Source organism: Lepidochelys olivacea, assembly GCF_965140295.1.
Source record: "Lepidochelys olivacea isolate rLepOli2 genome assembly, chromosome: 12".
NCBI classification, from domain to species: Eukaryota; Metazoa; Chordata; order Testudines; family Cheloniidae; genus Lepidochelys; species Lepidochelys olivacea.
Window position 1 is genome coordinate 2,221,853 of NC_140422.1, and position 22,272 is coordinate 2,244,124.

General features: G+C 48.5%; 1 protein-coding gene across 1 annotated transcript in view; it reads right to left on the reverse strand.

Moving 5' to 3' along the window:
- Window positions 1-15,968: 15,968 nt before the first annotated feature.
- Window positions 15,969-22,272, reverse strand: part of CALB2 (calbindin 2) — a 73,566-nt gene continuing 67,262 nt past the window's right edge. Inside the window, exons 8-11 of the mRNA XM_084644936.1 lie at window positions 22,219-22,258; window positions 22,066-22,119; window positions 20,561-20,632; window positions 15,969-16,518 (exon numbers count right to left, since the gene is read on the reverse strand). Coding sequence (XP_084501062.1) covers window positions 16,402-16,518; window positions 20,561-20,632; window positions 22,066-22,119; window positions 22,219-22,258 — 283 coding nt within the window. The 3' untranslated portion in view covers window positions 15,969-16,401. The remainder of the gene's footprint in view (window positions 16,519-20,560; window positions 20,633-22,065; window positions 22,120-22,218; window positions 22,259-22,272) is intronic.

The following is a 22,272-nucleotide window of genomic DNA, read 5'->3' on the forward strand; positions in this document are numbered from 1 at the left end:
CTAGACAAATTGGAGGATTGGGCCAAAAGAAATCTGATGAGGTTCAACAAGGGCAAGTGTAGAGTCCTGCACTTAGGACAGAAGAATCCCATGCACCGCTACAGACCAGGGACCGAATGGCTCGGCAGCAGTTCTGCAGAGGACCTAGGGGTTACAGTGGACGAGAAGCTGGATATGAGTCAACAGTGTGCCCTTGTTGCCAAGAAGGCCAATGGCATTTTGGGATGTATAGGTAGGGGCATTGCCAGCAGATCGAGGGACGTGATCGTTGCCCTCTATTCGACATTGGTGAGGCCTCATCTGGAGTACTGTGTCCAGTTTTGGGCCCCACACTGCTGGATGCTTTCCAATTTTTCCACATCCTTCTTGTAGAGGGTAACAAAAATGATTAGGGGGCTGGAGCACATGACTTGTGAGGAGAGGCTGAGGGAAATGGTATTATTTAGTCTGCGGAAGAGAGGAATGAGGGGGGATTTGATAGCTGCTTTCAACTGGTTCCAAAGAAGATGGATCTAGACTGTTCTCAGTGGTACCAGATGATAGGTGGTGTCGGAGAGAAGGCTTTGGATTCTTTGACCATGGGATGGTGTTCCATGAAGGAGGAGTGCTGGGCAGAGACGGGCTCCACCTAACGAAGAGAGGGAAGAGCATCTTTGCGAGCAGGCTGGCTAACCTAGTGAGGAGGGCTTTAAACTAGGTTCTCTGGGGGAAGGAGACCAAAGCCCTGAGGTAAGTGGGAAAGCGGGATACCAGGAGGAAGCACAGGTAGGAACGTCTTTTGAGGGGAGGGCTCCTACCTCATACTGAGAATGGGGGGCAATCAGCAGGTTATCTCAAGTGCCTACATACAAATGCACAAAGCCTTGGAAACAAGCAGGGAGAACTGGAGGTCCTGGTGATCTCAAGGAATTATGATGTGATTGGAATAACAGAGACTTGGTGGGATAACTCACATGACTGGAATACTGTCATGGATGGATATAAGCTGTTCAGGAAGGACAGGCAGGGCAGAAAAGGTGGGGGAGTAGCACTGTATGTAAGGGAGCAGTATGACTGCTCAGAGCTCCGGTATGAAACTGCAGAAAAACCTGAGAGTCTCTGGATTAAGTTTAGAAGTGTGAGCAACAAGGGTGATGTAGTGGTGGGAGTCTGCTATAGACCACTGGACCAGGGGGATGAGGTGGATGAGGCTTTCTTCCGGCAACTCGCAGAAGCTACTAGATCACACGCCCTGGTTCTCATGGGTGACTTTAATCTTCCTGATATCTGCTGGGAGAGCAATACAGCGGTGCACAGACAATCCAGGAAGTTTTTGGAAAATGTAGGGGACAATTTCCTGGTGCAAGTGCTAGAGGAGCCAACTCGGGGGGAGTTTTTCTTGACCTGCTGCTCACAAACCGGGAAGAATTAGTGGGGGAAGCAAAAGTGGATGGGAATCTGGGAGGCAGTGACCATGAGTTGGTTGAGTTCAGGATCCTGACACAGGGAAGAAAGGTAAGCAGCGGAATACGGACCCTGGACTTCAGGAAAGCAGACTTCGACTCCTTCAGGGAACTGATGGGTAGGATCCCCTGGGGGAATAACATGAAGGGGAAAGGAGTCCAGGAGAGCTGGCTGTATTTCAAGGAATCGCTATTGAGGTTACAGGGACAAACCATCCCGATGTGTAGAAAGAATAGTAAATATGGCAGGCAACAGCTTGGCTTAACGGTGAAATCCTTGCAGATCTTAAATATAAAAAAGAAGCTTACAAGAAGTGGAAGCTTGGACATATGACCAGGGAAGAGTATAAAAATATTGCTCGGGCATGTAGGAATGAAATCAGGAAGGCCAAATCACACCTGGAGCTGCAGCTAGCCAGAGATGTTAAGAGTAACAAGAAGGGTTTCTTCAGGCATGTTGGCAACAAGAAGAAAGCCAAGGAAAGTGTGGGCCCCTTACTGAATGAGGGAGGCAACCTAGTGACAGAGGATGTGGAAAAAGCTAATGTACTCAATGCTTTTTTTGCCTCTGTCTTCACGAACAAGGTCAGTTCCCAGACTGCTGCGCTGGGCATCACAGCATGGGGAGTAGGTGGCCAGCCCTCTGTGGAGAACGAAGTGGTTAGGGACTATTTAGAAAAGCTGGACATGCACAAGTCCATGGGGCCGGACGAGTTGCATCCGAGAGTGCTAAAGGAATTGGCGGCTGTGATTGCAGAGCCATTGGCCATTATCTTTGAAAACTCATGGCGAACGTGGGAAGTCCCGGATGACTGGAAAAAGGCTAATGTAGTGCCAGTCTTTAAAAAAGGGAAGAAGGAGGATCCTGGGAACTACAGGCCAGTCAGCCTCACCTCAGTCCCTGGAAAAATCATGGAGCAGGTCCTCAAGGAATCAATCCTGAAGCACTTACACGAGAGGAAAGTGATCAGGAACAGTCAGCATGGATTCACCAAGGGAAGGTCATGCCTGACTAATCTAATCGCCTTCTATGATGAGATTACTGGTTCTGTGGATGAAGGGAAAGCAGTGGATGTATTGTTTCTTGACTTTAGCAAAGCTTTCGACACGGTCTCCCACAGTATTCTTGTCAGCAAGTTAAAGAAGTATGGGCTGGATGAATGCACTATAAGGTGGGTAGAAAGTTGGCTAGATTGTCAGGCTCAACGGGTAGTGATCAATGGCTCCATGTCTAGTTGGCAGCTGGTATCAAGTGGAGTGCCCCAAGGGTCGGTCCTGGGGCCGGTTTTGTTCAATATCTTCATAAATGATCTGGAGGATGGTGTGGATTGCACTCTCAGCAATTTTGCGGATGATATTAAACTAAGAGGAGTGGTAGATACACTGGAGGGCAGGGGTAGGATAGAGGGACTTAGACAAATTGGAGGATTGGGGCAAAAGAAATCTGAGGTTCAACAAGGATAAGTGCAGGGTCCTGCACTTAGGATGGAAGAACCCAATGCACAGCTACAGACTAGGGACCGAATGGCTAGGCAGCAGTTCTAGGACCTAGTGGTGACAGTGGACGAGAAGCTGAATATGAGTCAACAGTGTGCCCTTGTTGCCAAGAAGGCCAATGGCATTTTGGGATGTATAAGTAGGGGCATAGCCAGCAGATCAAGGGACGTGATCGTTCCCCTCTATTCGACATTGGTGAGCCCTCATCTGGAGTACTGTGTCCAGTTTTGGGCCCCGCACTACAAGAAGGATGTGGATAAATTGGAGAGAGTCCAGTGAAGGGCAACAAAAATGAGTAGGGGTCTGGAACACATGACTTATGAGGAGAGGCTGAGGGAACTGGGATTGTTTAGTCTGCAGAAGAGAAGAATGAGGGGGGATTTGATAGCTCCTTTCAACTACCTGAGAGGTGGTTCCAAAGAGGATGGTTCTATATTATTCTCAGTGGTAGAAGAGGACAGGACAAGGAGTAATGGTCTCAAGTTGCAGTGGGGGAGGTTTAGGTTGGATATTAGGAAAAAGTTTTTCAGTAGGAGGGTGGTGAAACACTGGAATGCGTTACCTAGGGAGGTGGTAGAATCTCCTTCCTTAGAGGTTTTTAAGGTCAGGCTTGACAGAGCTGTGGCTGGGATGATTTAGCTGGGGATTGGTCCTGCTTTGAGCAGGGGGTTGGACTAGATGACCTCCTGAGGTCCCTTCCAACCCTGATATTCTATGATACTTCAGCTGGGTGGATCACCCTTTCCCACTCCAGTGTGGTCAGAGGCCAGGAACACCTTGACTGGCCTCCCAGTGGGGCTTATGAAGATGGGGCCCATTGACATTCTTTGACACTCGAGTGGGTCACCCATGGTGATTGTCAGAGCACTGGGCTACCCTTCTGATGGAGCTGGTCCAGTCTGCTTACTGGAATCTAGATCCCCTAGGAGGCCTTGGAATATGGGAAAGTGAAGACCGCTATCTTAGACCAGACTGGCATCAGTCCAGAGACATACTGCTGACGCCTCTACTGGGAATGATCCCCACCCCGGTCCAGACCGAGGGCAGTAGCCCAAAGTCTCTGGGGCTACTGTTGGCGATGGCTGGAACCAGAGAACCAGACCAGAGTCCAAGTGGCTGAGACAGTGGCTCAAGAACAGTTTATCCAGATCTGTCCTGGTGGAAGGAAAAAATGGATGCAGCGACACCAGCCAGTGACTCTTGCCAAGGCTATCATGCTGACAGAGGATTAGTTGGCCGACAAAGGGTCGGAGCTGCGACCCTATAAGCCAGAAGGCCCAGACAGCTAAGACAGACAGACTAAATGGGACGCCCACCAAGCTTGGAGATCTGGAATGGGCACGTCTACGTAGGAAGACTTCAGGTAATTACTAGTCCCATGGAGGTTGTTGCAGGAACTCTTGCATCTAGCCCCCTTGTTGCCCTGAGCAGGGCACCTGGGAAGGGAGAAGACCCTTCAGCGGCTGGCGTGAAGGTTCTTTTGGCTGGGTATACACCACAAAGTTAAGGACTACTGTGCCTCCAGCCCTGAGTGCCAATGAGCCAGGCCAAATGGAATACCAAAGACACTCCTAATCCTGCTCCCCATGGTCAGGGTGCCCTTTTGAATGCAGTGGCATGGACCTCATGAGACCATTGGAGGAAAAAAGTAGGTCAGGATATCATTACATCCTCATGGTTGTCAACTCTGACTCAGTATCCTGAGACAGTTTCCTTATGCCCAGACACATCGCCATAGAGGTCATGAAGATCTTTGCCAGAGTCGGCATACCATGGGAAATACTGACAGACTAGTGCACCAATGTGTCATTGCGGCTAATGGCCGAATTATGTTGCTTATTGAATATTCGTGCCCTCAGAACCTCGAAGTACCATGCCCAGATGGATGGGCTGGTTGAGAGTTCAACGGGACCTTGAAGGCAATGCTACACAAATTCATGGCACTAGGGTACACTGTTACCAGTCCTGTTAGCAGTGTGGGAAGTCCACGGGCTTCTCCCACTTCAAGTTCCCCAATGGGAGGCAGCCCAGGGGCATCCTTGACCTTCTAAGGGAGAACTGGGAGGAACAAGAAACCCAGGTCATGGGGTCAGCCCATTTACATGTTACAACTGTGCAAACAGCTCTGAACGCCTGGGACCTTCACCCAGGAGAACCTACTTCAGGCGCAATATATGCAAGAGCAGCAGTACAACAGAGGGGCCAAGGTTTGTAACTTTGAGCATGGAGACCAGGTTTTACTCTTGTTACCCTCCATGGAGTCCAAACTACTAGCTAAGTGGTAGGGTCCCTTTGATGTGGCATGGCAGGCAGGGCCCAGGGATTATGAAATCTGTTTGCCCAGGCAGCGAAAGGTGATACGAATGTACCTTGTGAACCTCCTGAAAGCCTGGAAGGCCAATGAAGGCCTCCTGATTGCCCTTTGCCCTCTGAAACCAGAACTGGGGCCTCTAGTCAAGGGACCTGTGGATACGAGTGTGACACTGCACCCCATAATCTTCACAGTGATATTATTATGATAGGTTAATGGCATAATTATGTTGCATTTTGCACTAGGTAAGTCATGTTAGGTGTCATAGGAAAAGTTATGATTTACTTAATATGATTGTCCTATGTGTATGCCTGTATAACTTTTGTATCTGAAGTTATGAATATTGATTATGTATCTGTACTTCAAATGTAGTTACATCTGGGTAACGCCCACTTGACAAGATGCTGTCAGCCTCGATAGTGGGTGGGGAAGGGCCTATTCAGGGCAATGGGCCATAAGGAAAAAACAGGTCTTGGGAGAAGCTTATCTCCCACCTGGTGAGCCTTCCTGTGAATACTACAGACAGCCTGTGAGTGATGGCTGCTATGACTCTACAAGGACATGTGACCAGGCTACATGATGCTGGACTTCATCTTGGGATGTCAGTATTTTTCCACAGATTGGTCTGGGAACCAAGCTTTGGAACAGGGTTCCCACCACATGTAAAAGCTTTATAAGGCAGGGAGTGACATCATTTGTGGTTCTTCACTCCCCACACAAGAGGTCTCCTGAAAACACCTGAGAAATAAAGACTGAAGGGAAGTGGTGGACCAGGCTAAAGGGATTTCTAGCCAGTGTATGAAACACCTGGGGATTCCAAGCTGCAAAGCAAGTGTGACTTGCCCCTTAAGCATCTGTGCAGCCTGTTTGTATCATTTCTCAGAGTGAGAATCTGCTATTCATATCCAATCTAGCTAGTATATTAAGCTTAGTTGGCATTTTTTGTTTATTTGCTAGGTAATCTGCTTTGATCGGTTTGCTATCACTTAAATCTATCTTTTGGAGTTAATAAACTTGTTTTATTTTAATCTAAACCAATGAGCTTTGACTGGAGTGCTTGGGGAAAAGCTCTGCTTGGTTACCACAAGTGTGCATTGTCCTCTTCACATTGAGGGAGAGGTGGACCAGGTGTTAAACCCACATACTGGCCACATTTGACCAGACCAGTCCTGCTCTGGGGTCTGAGGCTGGTGGTTAGAAAGCCTGCATGTGACTACAGCTGGGTGTGTCCCTACCTGTGTGGATGCTGGGGAAAGTGCAGGCTGGAGAGCTTTGCAGCTTGTCACAGCAGCACAGTGTGAGAGGGAGCCCAGGCTGGTGGGTCAGAGGGCTCCGTGGTACCCCAGTTCCAGGTGGCACCCCGGAGGAACTGGTCACAACGAAGCCCATGACAATTGGCCAAGAGCTCAACTCCGAGCAGCAGGAACAGCTACAGTGGTTAGTGCAGGCCTTCTGAAATGTCCTGTTGGCCCTGGACAAATGTAATGAGCCACCACATCACCAGGTCAGAAGGTATTCAACAACCACTGGCCCCTCCCTAAGAAGATGTGGGAAGCCATCCAGAAAGAGCTAGAGATGATCCTGGGGGTTGTGGAGGAATCAGGGAGTGAGTGCAGCGCTCAATAGTCTGTTCCTAAATCCAATGGGGTCATCCAATTTGCATTGATTTCTGGAAAGTCAACGCTATTTCCTGATTCAACACCTGCCCCATGTCCCAGGTAGAAGAGCTCCTGGAATGGTTCGGCGGGGCCAAGTTCCTTTCCACCTTAGATTTGACCAAAGGGTATCTGCAAATATCCCTGAGGCCAAACTCGCAGGCAAAGACAGCCTTCCCTACGCCGTTTGGCCTGTTCCAATTCGTAACAATGCCATTCAGGCTTCATGGAGCAGCTGCCAGATTCCAATGGCTGATGAACCAGATACTGCAGTCACATGATCAGTATGCTGCGGCCTATATCAACAATATTGTGATCTACAGTGCCAGCTGGGAAGACCACCTCACCAACATACTGCAAGCCCTCAAGAAAGCAGGTCTCACTGTGAATCCAGCCAACTGTCATTTTTGGGCAAATGGAGGTGATCTACTTGGGGAACACAGTGGAGGAGGAAAGTTACAGCCCTTGGTAGATAAAGTACCTGGTGGTGTGGACCCTGTTTAAGGGCCCTAGACACCATTTGACCCTTTCTCTCTCTATGGCATAATAAAAGAAAGCTCATTTAGATTCAATGGAGAGTCTTGTTACCTGCTGCAGAGCTGAAATCACTGGTACCTAGGTCTAAGTATTAGACCTACTTTAGGATAGCACCTCTATTGCAATAGACTGCCCAGAGTGCAGGAGCCTCACTGCTGATGCACAAACAGCTGAAATCACTGAGAACTGTGTTAAGGGGGGGGCCCTGAAGACATCTTGGCAAGTGGCCAGTAGGGAGGCTGGTGGAGAGGGCCAGAGCAGAGCCCACAGAGAGGTGCGGCAATCGGCCGTTGGGGCGATGAGCGAGTGACCAAGCAGTAGAAAGTGTAAGGTGCCTCCTAAACCCCTTCCACCTAGGGTTGGAGGTGAACTCTCTGGATGAACTTCTGAACTCTGGGGCTTCACTGGCCAAGGACAGCAACTGTGAGTGGGGTACAGAGAAAGAATGGGCACATTAAAGGGACTTTTGGGTGGCTGGACTTAAGAACTTGAGGGGAAAAGGACACTGCCCAACTTACTTGGGGGTGGGTCTTTTGCTCATGGTTTATGTTATGAACCCTAATTGTGGTGTTTTCCCAAGTTAATGCTGAGTTACTTCCCTCCTCTTATTAAAAGTTTTTGCTACACTCAGACTCTGTTCTTACAAGAGGGGAAGTATTGGCTCTTAGAGGCACCCAGGGGGTGGTGTGTAATTGTCCCAGGTCGCTGGGTGGGGGCTCGACCCGGTTTTGTGTTGTATTGTTGAAAAGGAACCTCTAGATACTGAACCTGGCCCTTGTTGCTGCTGGCTCCACCTGCCAGAAGGGTTACAGATCAATGGTTTGGGGATCTGTCTGAATTAGCAACAATTATCCATGTAGAGGGAAATTATATGAATTCAAAGAAATTTGGACCCAGTTTCTTGATAGATTTGGATAAAATATGTGGAGACAGCGCAAATAATGCCAGACTTCCATTCCACATGACCCCTTCTATCCCCCAGTCACCTCTTCCCTTTTTGCCTACTTGATTTTGTCTTTTTCTTTCATTGTCCCCCTCCCTAACAGGTTGTGTCTGAACTCTGGTCTGATTTTTGTATTGTCTGGTCTTGCAGCTTTGACAAGTTTGTAAAGTTGCGTAATTACAGAATTTCATTGGCTAGGCTGTGAAATGAGCAGCATTTGGTGACATGTACAAGCAGTAAGGCTTTCCTATTGTTTGGCGTTTCTGTTTGTTTATGAAAATTAATTTTAAAAAATCACAAAAAAGAAAACCTGCCTTATTGTGATAGACTGAAGAGCTCTATCTATTTAGTTTCACAAAGAGAAGCTTGAGGGTGACTTGATCACAGATCATGAGTATCTACACAGGGAACGAATATTTGATACTGGGCTCTGCAGACAAAAGGTCTAACATGATCCAGTGGCTGAAAGTTGAAGCAATACAAATTCAGATTGGGAATAAGGTGTAAATTTCTAACTGAGGGTAATTAACCATTGGAACAATTTACCTGGGGTTGTGGTGGATTGTCTATCACTGGAAATTTTTACATCAATATTGGCTGTTTTTCTAAAAGCTCTGCTCTAATAATGATTTGGGGTAAGTCATGTGGCCTGTGTTATACATGATGTCAGACTAGATGATTGCAAGGCCAGAAGAGTCCATGGTAATCTATGACTCAAAAAAGGTGTGGTGTGTGTGTGTTTGTTTTTTTTTTATCCCCCCTCCCCCCCTTTAGAGACTCTCTACAGCTAAAAGGAAAGGGAACAGGGGATATTGTTAAGGCTTTCATTTGACTTAATACTTGCCACTGCAAATGCTTTAACTGTTTTCCCTTCTTTTCTGTAGTATTAAGAAAAGGTTAAACCTTTTAATGATCTTTGCCATGGTAACTAAGCAAGGTAAGTCTCTGTAAACCAAAGCCCAAACCTTCTTTAAAAGTGTTTAATGCTGGACAGTTACAGGATCAGGTTAGCACCTTTGACCCTGTTGTGTGATGGGGATTAATCCCCTATACTGTCAGAGAAAGTGTTACCTGAAACCAGAGAGCAATTAGCACTCCTGGTTGCACCTCCAGGATGGGTCAGACCCAATTCTGGATTAGGCCCAGCTGGGCAGGAGTTGGGTATCTAAATGAAGGATGAGTCCCAGCTGAGGATAGGGTTGCCAGGTGTCTGTTTTTTTAACCAGAACGTCTGCACCCCCAGATGGAGCCCTCACCCCCTCCTGCATCCCAACTCATTGCCTCAGCCTGGTGAAAATAAGCGAGTGAGAGAGGGTGGGGAGAGCAAGCGACAGAGGGAGTGAGCTGGGGGACAGAGCCTCAGAAAAGGGGCAGGGCGGAGATTCGGGAGGGTGGGGTAAGGGTGTTCAGTTTTGTGCGAGTAGAAAGTTGGCAGCCCTAGGTGAGGAGTTGGGTGACTAATAAAGGAAGCCCCTCAGGGCCATAGAGGAGAGGCTTGGGGGAGCATAGCCTTTGGGAGCTGCTCCTGAGACAGGCATTCTGGCAAAGGATAGGAGAGACACGGGGAAGCTACAGGGATGAGGGAGCCTTGACAGAAAGGCAGGGAGGTAGCCTGGAGGTTGGGTTTCCAGAGGAAAGCGACATGGACACACAGACTTGGGAGAGCCAGACAGGAGCTGTCCTCCATTGCTCAGAATGAGAGCTGGAAAGAAGTCCTAGGAAGGGGAGAAAAGCCAGTGCAGGAGTGAGCCAGGGAGGGCCTGGGGAAAAGGACCTAGAGACAGGCTGAGGGAGGAGGTGGGCCAGAGAGGCAGTGGGGAATCTGAGGAAGCAGAGATTAGCTGCTTATATAGGGTCCCTGGCCTGCAACCCAGAACAGAGGGAGGGCCTAGGTTTCCTTCCCAGCCACCGGGCAGCTGGTATGATGGAGTCCCCTGAGACAAGGAGTATAAGGACTACTGGGCCCTGTGCTGGGCTGAAGCCCTGGCATAAAGTCATTGGATTAGTGTATGTGTGTGTGTGGGGGGGATCTGTCTGCTACCCCAAAGGGACAGGGCTGAATGTGATCTGGGTGGAGGACCAAGCCATGAAAAGAAGCAGACCACTGCAAGGCTGGAGAGAGGCTGGTGCCAGAGGAGAAGCTTGCTATGCCATACATGGCCACGAGTGGGCAGCTGGCTGGCTGGTGAGTCACGCTCTTCTACACACTGTTTACATCAGTGGAATTCAGGAAGCATCGGTAGTTTCCACCACTGCAGGTGGCCATGTATACACAACAGGGACCACATTGCTGCCAGTCCTTGGCATGGAATGGGCATGTTTTGCCATTAGGTTTGTCAAGACCCCAGACATAGGGAAACATGCCAGCCTCTCACAGTGCCAGACAGCTGCTCTCTCTGCTCCCATTGCAGCTGTTTTCACCTGCTGCTGCTCCTCTTTATATCTCAGGCCATTCAGAGATTCCAAGTCGAGAAGGGACTCCTGTATTACACAAGCTAGAGACCTTCCCTGTATTGATTCTGGTTTGAATTAGAGCAGATCTTTCAGAAAACACCCAATCTTGATTTAAACATTGCCTGTGATGGAGAATCCACCCCTGGTAAATCATTCCAGTGCTAAGTACCCTCACTGTTAACATTTACACCGTTATTTTCTGTCTGAATTTGTCTAGTGTCAACTTCCAGCTGTTGGAGCTTGCACCCTCCCCAGGGTGAGGAGGGTGACAGACGTTCTCTCTCAGCCTACTGCAGGTAACTTTTTCTGATGACTAAATCTACATGGAAGAAATCCCAGTTGCCAGTCCTCAGGTTCAAAGGATTCACCTAGCCAGGGGCATGCACAAAGGGGGGCACAGGGTGGGGGGGCACAGCAGGTGCCCCTCCAAACACAGTAACATTTAAATTCCTGCACATGCCCCTCCACCTATCTGCCTGCAAAGGGTGGGCCTAAATTGCCCCTTCTCTCTTTGTGATGGTCCACATTTCCAGATTGTGGGCAAGTGCTCTTAGGGGATGCCATGTCTCTCGTTACTGAAGAGTCAGTTAAATCAGCCAGTGAAACCCACGATTCTGAGCTTTATTGATCACTTTGGCACTGCAGGGGAAGCCACATGGTGCTGACTAAGGCCCAGGTCCTGCAAACACTGAAGCATGAGCCTAAGCATCTGTAGCACTGGGGCCACGCACAATTCATTTGGTGTAAAAGCTGGACTCAGTCCTTCGGGGAAGAGCTCTCCTTTCATCATCCCAAAATCCTGGACAAAAGTCTAAGGAGTTATCCCCAGGATGTTACTGGGGACTAGTACAGAAACAGTGCCAGCGTACTTTGGATGTAGTCGCTCTGGGCTCATCTACAGAGCGAGTCTAAACTTGGGTCTACCGACTTGGGCTTGCTTTACGGCCCTAAAAATAGCCATGTCGTGGTTCCTGCTCAGGCTGGAGCTCAGGCTTCGAAGCCGGGGAGGGGGTCGTTTTCAGAGTCTGGACTCCAGCACTGTAGCATGAGCCCTGCAAACCTGAATCGGTAGACCTGGGCCCTGGGACTTGCTGCTGCCAGTGTTTATTTTGCAGTGTAGACATACCCAATATGGGGAGAGATGGAACAGTAAAGATAGCTGCTGCCTCTGCAGTCCCAGCTGTGCAGTGTCTAATGCAGGACAATTTCCATGTACTTCTAGCCCCTAGACTGTAAGTTCTCTGTAGCCAGGGCTACCCTCCCCTTTGCCTTCTGAAGTGCCAAGCACACTGTGGGTACTTAACAAGTAATGTTGATCCACTCCAGTGAGTCACTCCAGTTGCCACCATTATGCAGGACACAGGGCAATTCTGTCAGCATTGGGTGTTAAGAGATGGATACTATGATCCATCCTAGACACTCATGGGGGTGTAGGAAGAGTCGATGGGAGCGGGAGGAGAGTTCTCAAGCAGGATATTTCACAAAGCCCCTGGCCGGTTTGTTGCCTGTACAATGCCCAGTCATGTCAGCAGGTGGGATTCCAATCTAATGATGATCTCATTTCAATAGCATCTTTGATCCAGGAGGGTCCCAATGTATTTGTGGCCACATTCTCTCCTGGTGTAAATGGGTAAAACTCCACTGAGATCAGTGGAGCTATGCACTTTCACCCACAGAGAACTCATTTAAAAGATAGAATCATTTCTCCCAATCACTGAAGTGCAGCCACCTCTGGGGTGGATTAGGGCAGTATTTGAATAGCACAGAGCACCAGCTGTTTCACCATAAACATCCAATTTTTAAAGTAAATGACACCATCCCAATCTGCCATCCCAGAATGCAGGAAACTAGCTGCAGAGTTTAGGTTCATGGTGCACCTTTCCTAAGAGCTCAGAGCATTGGCTGTAACATACCTCTTGGAGGGAAAGTTTTTATCTACCCCTGGAATGGAGTGATTGGCTTATCCCCTGGCACATGCTGGTTTATGCTGGTTATTGACGTTTATCCTTATTAAAGATTTTGTATTTGAGGCCTGTGATGGGGTGACCAGCATCTGGGAGAAGTGGCACTGACCAAAGAGTAGAACAGAGGAGTGCCTGGGACTATTGTCCAATAGGACTTTGTTACCCTGAAAGAGGAGGACGATAGTAATCTGGCTAGAGGGCCAAGCCAAGAAGAGAGGGTGCGCTGAGTTGCAGAGAGAAAGAGGTAGCAGGGTGCACATATAAACAGCAGAAGCTGGAAGGTGCTAATCCCCAGAACAGCCAGGAGGAGGTGCCCTAGTGGTGAGTGAGTCCCATGACAAGGTCATATTTAATTAATAACTTTTTTGGCATTGACTGGAAAACAAAGTGGAGAGGAATACACATTTTTTGAAGAAAATTTCCCTTCCACTCAATATTTGATCAAGCTGGTCCAAAAAAATAGGAAAAATGGCAAAGATTTTTGTCATCTTTCCTGGTTTTTCCCCAAATTTCAGAAAGTTGCTGGAATAACATAAATGAATTTTGTTGAAATATAGTGGGCCAGAGCTGGTGCATCGTTCTGGTTCCTTGTACCTGGTACATCCCTGGCAAAATGCAATAGAAGCTGTTCAAACATATGACCTGCCATGCTGGAATAGACCAGAGATCACTGGTCTGTCTAGACTGGTACCGTGCCTCTGACACTGCTCACTCGTGGAAGCCTTTGTAAGGTAACTTGCAATTAACTTATTTTGTAGCTCTTGACTTTGTCATTTTAAATGGGAACTTTAGTGGTGCATTAACTTAGTTTATGTTTTTGGTTTTTTGGGTTTTTTTTTTTTTTTTTTGCATTTAATCTATGGCAATATCACTCTTAGAATTGCACTAAGTTATTTATTTCAGTGTCCTACAATAACAAGTTCCATAAATTACTATGTTGTGTATAAAATATTTTCTCTTATTGGCATTCAAGTGCATCTCTGATCTGCTCTGAAAGCAATTTTGTAGTCTGGCATTGTGGGGTTCCATACTTAGGCCTTTACACTAGAAAGGGTTGCTGATATAACTGCACGAGCAAACCCTCCTAGCATAGATGCAGCTAATGCTAGCAAAAGTTTCTTTGCAAGTACAGCTTATATCCACTCTCTGAATGACACCAGCTACCCCAGCTAAGGCCTTTTCCCCCTGGCATAACTGCATCTACATTCTGGCTTTTATTGGTGTCGAAATGTTATTAAAACACCCCACGTTCCGATGGGACATTACAATTCCAGCAGTGTCAAGTGTAGACCTTCCTGTAGCTTCTCAGTGACATCGGGGCAAGTATGCTTGGGTTACAAATTAAAGTATGTTATTTATAGGCTATGGCTACACTAGAGTTTACAGTGGCAGAGCTGCAGCGATGCAACGTCACTGCTGTAAGATAATGTAATCGCTCTAAGCTGATGGGAGGGACCTCTCCCGTCCGCTTCACTACTCCAGCTCTGTGCGTGGTGGTAGCTATGTCAGCAGGAGAAGCTCTCACGCCAGCATAGTGCTTCTAACCCACTCTTAGGTTGGTGTAGCTTACGTTCCTTTTTCACACCCGAGTGACATAAGTTATACTGCAGTAGGTGCTAGTGTAGACGTGGCCCTGCCGTCAGCTCACTCAGCAAAGAGAATCAAGGTGGGATCTTTCCTTCTCCTGCATCATCATCGGTGAAAATGTTCCTAAGGGCAAATGAGACCCCCCCTAGTACGTCTGCAACCCTGTTGTCTTCAGATCAGGTCCTCGGTTACATTTGTACAATCACCCTGCCATCCCTGGGTTTGCACAGGTGTCAGTGATTAGAACTTAGAACAGATCTATTGATGGTGCACGTGGGAGAATAGACCACGCAGCTCACTCTCTGCAGTGTGTTGACATGGCGGGGCTAGCAGCAGAAACAAGATGAGAGCTTATTTTTATCCGCTAACTCAAGCAGATGTGCTGGAGAGAAAACCACTCAGGCCCCAGTTCTCCCTTGCCTTGCTCCTTGTGTTCTCTCATATACCTGTGCTAAATGAGTGTCAGATGCTACCAAATAACAGTTGTTGGGCTAAATTCTCTGTAGGCATATTAGTACTGACCTCAGTGGAGTTATATCAGCAGATAATTTGCCTCTTGGTGATATGCCCCCCTCAGACAAGTATAAGTGATGACAAGGAGAAAATCTGATTAAGAAATCATTCTTGCATAGCTTCTTTTCAAACTAGAACCAGAGTTTTAAGACACTGGCAGTGGGACAAGCCAGCCCTATGGCTGCTGCAGGACCATAGAAACACTGACCAGCCTTCAAACCTGATCATGAATCTGAATTTCAGATGGCAAAAAATAATAAAATATCCCCCTATGGATTCAGATTTTCAGAAGAGCTCAGGGCTGGAATTTCAAGGGCTCAACACTACAGCCAGTGACTCTTTTTTTGCACTGAGACGGTTTTGAGGGAAGATTAGGTTTTTGACTAAATGACATTTTTAAACTAAAAGTATCTGCTTTCCACAGGGAAATTAATTCTTCCCCTCCCCACCCCTGCCATTGAAAAAACTGAAAACCCAAATACTTCAATTCAGAATTGCTGCCATGGTGCCTCATGGGAGTTGTCATTTCAGAGTCTCAAGCTTCTGTTCTCTTCTATGGGCTGGCCTCTCTGGTCAGACTATATTTCACATGATGCACCAAATCTATCAACTGCCATGATGTGCCACCTACCTTCACCAAGAGAGGAGATGGTGATGCATCATGGGAGAGGTAGTCTGACCAGGGAACCCAGCCTATAAATGAGAATGGGATCACAAGGCATCTGAACTACAACTCCCACTATACACCACAACATCAGTTTTGGGTTTTTTTGCAAATACCCCACCTCTTTCCCCCTCCCAAAACCTCTCTATTTTATGTGGCACCCCTCCCCAAGCACCACCACTTTCCAAACAGTTCTATTCAGTACCCAGCACCTTCTATACCCGTGACTCTTTAGGAGAGATTTTCAACTGAGTGCAGCACCCAGTGTGCTGAGCACTTAAGCACCAGTCGGATTTTTCCACACTGGAAACTGAGCTCTTTTGAAAAACCCAGTGCTTATTTGCTTGCAGGTGTGGCCTTCATCGTCCCGGAGAAAAGAGATCCAAGCGCAGCCTGTCAGCCCCGATAGCAGTACTAAGTTTATTTGTAAACTGTTCTTTGGTAAACAATAAGACAGAACTCGAAAAGACCAAAAAACAAATTATTCACTCCAGATTCAGGTATGTACAGGAAACAAACTACGCCAATGCAAGAGACACAGGCTGTATCCAGGAAGAGAACTGGACTATCACCCTACTGAACACTTAGCCTAAATCACAGAGCCACTGGTGGATGAGGTCATGCATCACTGTCCCTCTCACTACTGTTGGCGAAGCTTCTGTGACCCGGGTCACAAGCAGATCAGCAAGTCTAGCCTGGGGGGTTTGGAGTTTATTGGTCAGAGACCCATCCAGTTGCTCTCCCTCCTCATCCACTCACGCTTGCCCTCTCTAGTCATCTTTGTAGAAGGTGGCAGGGTGGGGGAGGTTTTGGAGGAGTGGGGCTGGTGCCTCTTTACATGGGGGGCTCGTTGCAGAGTACAATTTCCAGTTCCGTGCGGTATAGCTTCCCCCCATCGGAGAGGTTCATGATGCTCTTTCTGTAGTTGGTGAGCTGCTGGATGTTCATTTCCTGGCAGATGGGAACAGAAAGGAACATGATATAGAATGGCTGCACACACAGGACTAGATTTCAATGGGATGAGCTGGCCTTTGAAGTGGAATTCAAGGACCTCCCAGATAAGGTTGCCAACCTGGTAATATTTAAAAACTGGACACTCCACCAGGAGTGCCAGAACCTTCCCTGTCCCCCTCCCCCCGGTCACTCACTGCTTTTCCTCTCCCACCCCTCCTACCTGAATCAGGAGGGACTCGCCCGTGGAGCCGGGGCTGGGCGCTGCAGCTGCCCGACATAGGTAGGAGGCAGCCACGGCTGAGTATGGGGGGGCTGGAGCAGGTGAAGACCCGGCACCTCCCTCATCTACAGCAACCAGACTTTGAGTACCTGCCAGTAGATCTGACTGGACACTGGTCCCCTTTTTCAACTGAACTTTCCGGTTGAAAACTGGGCACCTGGCTACCCTACTTCCAGAGCAGAAGGATTCGGGGGATTGTAAGTGGCAGAGAGCATGGGCATTGTAGACTGGTAGCAAAGCATGCTGGGAAGAGAGGCAGTGTAAAGGTGGCTTGTGGCAGTCCCCCCTAGTGTGGGGGGAAAAAGAGGAGAGTTGGACCTCTCCGTGGGAGGAAGCTTGGAAGTGGGGAGACCTTGAGAAGGAGGGAGCAGAACCCCTCATAGGAGACCCTTGGGTGGAGGGCTAATGTGACTCAGCCAGCAAGGGGAAATGGACAGCGGTGGTGTCTGAAAGCAAGAGGTGAGCTGCTTTATTACTGAGTGGGGGCCAGGCCCACAGACTCTAACTCCACCGTGGTAGGCTGCTGCAACACCACTGAGAGCAGGGCAGTTTCCCCAGTGTAAAGCAGGAGTAAGATGGGTAAATCAGGCCCAGTCTCTGCATTTGTCCTACAAACTTGCTGTAGTTCACTTTGTACTCTTTCCTTAAGTACTTCTTGGACTCTGAAAAACAGCTGGAGCAGCTGTTTGTACTTTGGCCACAACTGCTTGGCTAGAATGACCCTCACCCCTGCACAGAGAGTCAGAAGCATGAAGCTTCCTCCCACGGACTCCTTCTTCCCCACCGCGGAGAGATCCAACTCTCCTCTTTTTTTCCCCCCGCACTAGGGGGAACTGTTCAGGAAGGACAGGCAGGGCAGAAAAGGTGGGGGAGTTGCACTTTATGTAAGGAAGCAGTATGACTGCTCAGAGCTCCAGTACGAAACTGCAGGAAAAGCTGAGAGTCTCTGGATTAAGTTTAGAAGCGTGAGAAACAAGGGTGATGTTGTGGTGGGAGTCTGCTATAGACCACCGGACCAGGGGGATGAAGTGGACGAGGCTTTTTTCTGGCAACTCACAGAAGTTACTAGATCGCAGGCCCTGGTTCTCATGGGAGACTTTAATCACCATGACATCTCCTGGGAGAGCAATACAGCGGTGCACAGACAATCCAAGAAGTTTTTGGAGAGGGTGGGGGACAATTTCCTGGTGCAAGTGCTGGAGGAACCAACTAAGGGCAGAGCTCTTCTTGACCTGCTGCTCACAAACAGGGAAGAATTAGTAGGGGAAGCAAAAGTGGATGGGAACCTGGGAGGCAGTGACCATGAGATGGTCGAGTTCAGGATCCTGACACAGGGAAGAAAGGAGAGCAGCAGAATACGGACCCTGGACTGCAGAAAAGCAGACTTTGACTCCCTCAGGGAACTGATGGGCAGGATCCCCTGGGAGAATAACATGAGGGGGAAAGGAGTCCAGGAGAGCTGGCTGTATTTTAAAGAATCTTTATTGAGGTTACTGGGACAAACCATCCCAATGTGTAGAAAGAATAGTAAATATGGCAGGCGACCAGCTTGGCTTAACAGTGAAATCCTTGCTGATCTTGAACACAAAAAAGAAGCTTACAAGAAGTGGAAGATTGGACAAATGACCAGGGAAGAGTATAAAAATATTGTTCGGGGATGCAGGAGTGAAATCAGGAAGGCCAAATCACACCTGGAGTTGCAGCTAGCAAGAGATGTTAAGAGTAACAAGAAGGGTTTCTTCAGGTATGTTAGCAACAAGAAGAAAGCCAAGGAAAGCGTGGGCCCCTTACTGAATGATGGAGGCAACCTAGTGACAGAGGATGTGGAAAAAGCTAATGTACTCAATGCTTTTTTTGCCTCTGTGTTCACAAACAAGGTCAGCTCCCAGACTACTGCCCTGGGCAGCACAGCATGGGGAGGAGGTGACCAGCCCTCTGTGGAGAAAGAAGTTGTTCGGGACTATTTAGAAAAGCTGGACGAGCACAAGTCTATGGGGCCGGATGCGCTGCATCCGAGAGTGCTAAAGGAGTTGGCGGATGTGATAGCAGAGCCATTGGCCATTATCTTTGAAAACTCATGGCGATCGGGGGAAGTCCCAGATGACTGGAAAAAGGCTTATGTAGTGCCCATCTTTAAAAAAGGGAAGAAGGAGGATCCGGGGAACTACAGGCCAGTCAGCCTCACCTCAGTCCCTGGACAAATCATGGAGCAGGTCCTCAAGGAATCAATTCTGAAGCACTTAGATGAGAGGAAAGTGATCAGGAACAGTCAGCATGGATTCACCAAAGGCAAGTCATGCCTGACTAATCTAATTGCCTTCTATGACGAGATAACTGGCTCTGTTGAGGGGAAAGCGGTGGACGTGTTGTTCCTTGACTTTAACAAAGCTTTTGACACTGTCTCCCACAGTATTCTTGCCAGCAAGTTAAAGAAGTATGGGCTGGATGAATGGACTATAAGGTGGATAGAAAGTGGATAGATTGTCGGGCTCAACGGGTAGTGATCAATGGCTCCATGTCTAGTTGGCAGCTGGTATCAAGCGGAGTGCCCCAAGGATCGGTCCTGGGGCCAGTTTTGTCCAATATCTTCATTAATGATCTGGAGGACGGCGTGGTGGAATCTCCTTCCTTAGAGGTTTTTAAGGTCAGGCTTGACAAAGCCCTGGCTGGGATGATTTAGTTGGGGATTGGTCCTGCTTTGAGCAGGGGGTTGGACTAGATGACCTCCTGAGGTCCCTTCCAACCCTGATAGTCTATGAACTCTTCAGAACAGAGCAGATGTGGGACTTCAGTGGAGCACAGGCCTCTGCACAGAGGCCAACTTTGTGCATTGAGTGGCCTGCAAGTAAGCACCCATGTCCTGACTTGGCAATGGGCCATATTCACCACTGCACAGTGCAATGGCTCCTTGGCTGGGTCATCTGCAGGGATTGAACCTGGAACCTGTGGATCTAAAACCATGAGCCTCTGCTGTCGGAGCTGCTTAGTAATAAACCTGCTTACTGGAAGTAGCAGCTTCCTTGTGCCACTCTGATTTAGCAGCACCTTGCACAGGGCCAAGCAAGCGCAGGGCAACAGTGATTCAAGCGCCTGGCCTCCACTGCTCCTACATTCCTCAGGGCAGACATTGCTGAGCACTGTGCAGGCTTATTACAGAATATCAGGGTTGGAAGGACCTCAGGAGGTCATCTAGTCCAACCACCTGCTCAAAAGCAGGACCAGTCCCCATTTTTTGCCCAGATCCCTAAATGGCCCCCTCAAGGACTGACTCACAACCCTGGATTTAGCAGGCCAATGCTCAAACCACTGAGCTCTGCTTCCCCCAAACCCACCTGATCAGTGTTGATCCGGTGCTATGCAAACCCCAGCTGCCCAGCACTAGCACTCTGGCCTACCTTCTGCACCCTGCAGGATTGAACCCTAAATGACCGGTCCAGCTAGGGCTCCAGCATGGCAAACTTTGGGCCAGATATTCCAGTGTACCTTCTGTGCACCACATGGGTCTGCAGCCACCATCCGGCTGGCCCCAAGAGGATTTCCCCATGCTTGCTGCTGGCATAAAGATGACGCTGTGATGCGCTTATCCGTGCCTAAGGCACTGCCCTGCACTTCATCCACCCATAAAACAAAGACTAGTCATGGAGGACGCAACAGCTGCTATGGCAGACCTAGGGAGCAAAGCTGCTCTAGTGGATTTGCCCACTGACTTTAACAGGAGCAGCCCTTAGGTTTGTCTCCATTTGTTCCTTGTCAGCTCACCTTCTTGTTCTTCTCATAGAGGTCTTTCAAAAGGGCATCCAGCTCGTTCTCATCAATGAAGCCGCTCCCATCCTGGTGAGCAGGAGAATACACACACATTAGGACACACTTCATCCAACCCACAGGGCCCTGCAATCATCTCCCTGCCTCTGCTCCCTAGGGCCGCAGTGGCCTTGCTGTCAACCACCCAGGAACAGCTCAGACCTGCCATTCCCCTGGATCACTCACAGGTTTGGGGGCCTGGAAGCTACAGGAAACCTGACACAGCTGGGAGCAGCACTCTCCTGAGTCCAGAGGGCAGCAGTGGGGAATTGGTTTCACTTTTGACTGTGTTCATAATGTGATGATGCAGCCATTGCAAACATTGCCACTCTCACTGGGGTAAGGCCCTGAGTCAAAGCTCATTGCTAGCACCAGAAAGGCTTTGAGTATATGGCCTGGTCCAGAGCCCATGGGCATGACTCCATTGAAATCAAGGGTGTTACACTGGTATAAGTGACAGGAGAATCCTGCCCTATATACAGGCTGGTGCCAGCTCTACTCACTATAACGGCTAGCAGCAGCAGTGGTCCAAAAAAGCAGGATTTCATTCTCCATTATTATTCTGTCTCTAAATCCACAAGTCAAACAAAAATGATTAGGGGACTGGAACACATGAGTTATGAGGAGAGGCTGAGGGAGCTGGGATTGTTTAGCCTGCAGAAGAGAAGAATGAGGGGGGATTTGATAGCTGCTTTCAACTACCTGAAAGGGGGTTCCAAAGAGGATGGCTCTAGACTGTTCTCAATGGTAGCAGATGACAGAACGAGGAGTAATGGTCTCAAGTTGCAGTGGGGGAGGTTTAGATTGGATATTAGGAAAAACTTTTTCACTAAGAGGGTGGTGAAACACTGGAATGCGTTACCTAGGGAGGTGGTAGAATCTCCTTCCTTAGAGGTTTTTAAGGTCAGGCTTGACAAAGCCCTGGCTGGGATGATTTAACTGGGAATTGGTCCTGCTTCGAGCAGGGGGTTGGACTAGATGACCTTCTGGGGTCCCTTCCAACCCTGATATTCTATGATTCTAAGTCCCCTGTGTTCAGGTGGGCAGCAGATCCCAGGATTCATAGGCTCTTTAAAATGTGCTCTTCTGTCCTCTACAGACAGAACTCCCCTACTCACATTGGAACAAGAGTCTCCTCCACACCCCCTCCATGAGCAGAGCAGTTGTCTACATGCTGTGGACTAGAACCCCAGCTAGCCTCAGTTGGCATAATTATGCTGCAACTTCATGGAGCCCTGCAGATTTAGACCAGCAGAGACTCTGGCTAGAGGATCTTTTATTCTGTGCTGGTTTTATGACGGTGAATGGGAGAGAATGCCAAAATGCCTTTCCCAGTTGCAGCAGGCTAGAGAGAACAGGGGAAATAAAGTGCTAGGAAGAGTTCTTCCTGAACCAAGCTCATAGGATTTCAAATCCCCTTGTGCTTCCCCTTCTTCCCCACCCCATCCACACAAGCCTCTTACCTTGTCATAAAATGCAAAGATAGCATTGAATTCCTCGGTCGCTAGTTTCATTCCCTGGACAATGACAGAAAGAATAAAGAAATGAGCCACGCACACAGGGAAGGATGCAAGGAAATACAATCACATGGGAAAAAGAAGAGCAATTTTTTTTACCTGAAATTTAAGTAGGAAGTTCTCCTGCACAGGTAAGAGTCTGCAGAGAGATTG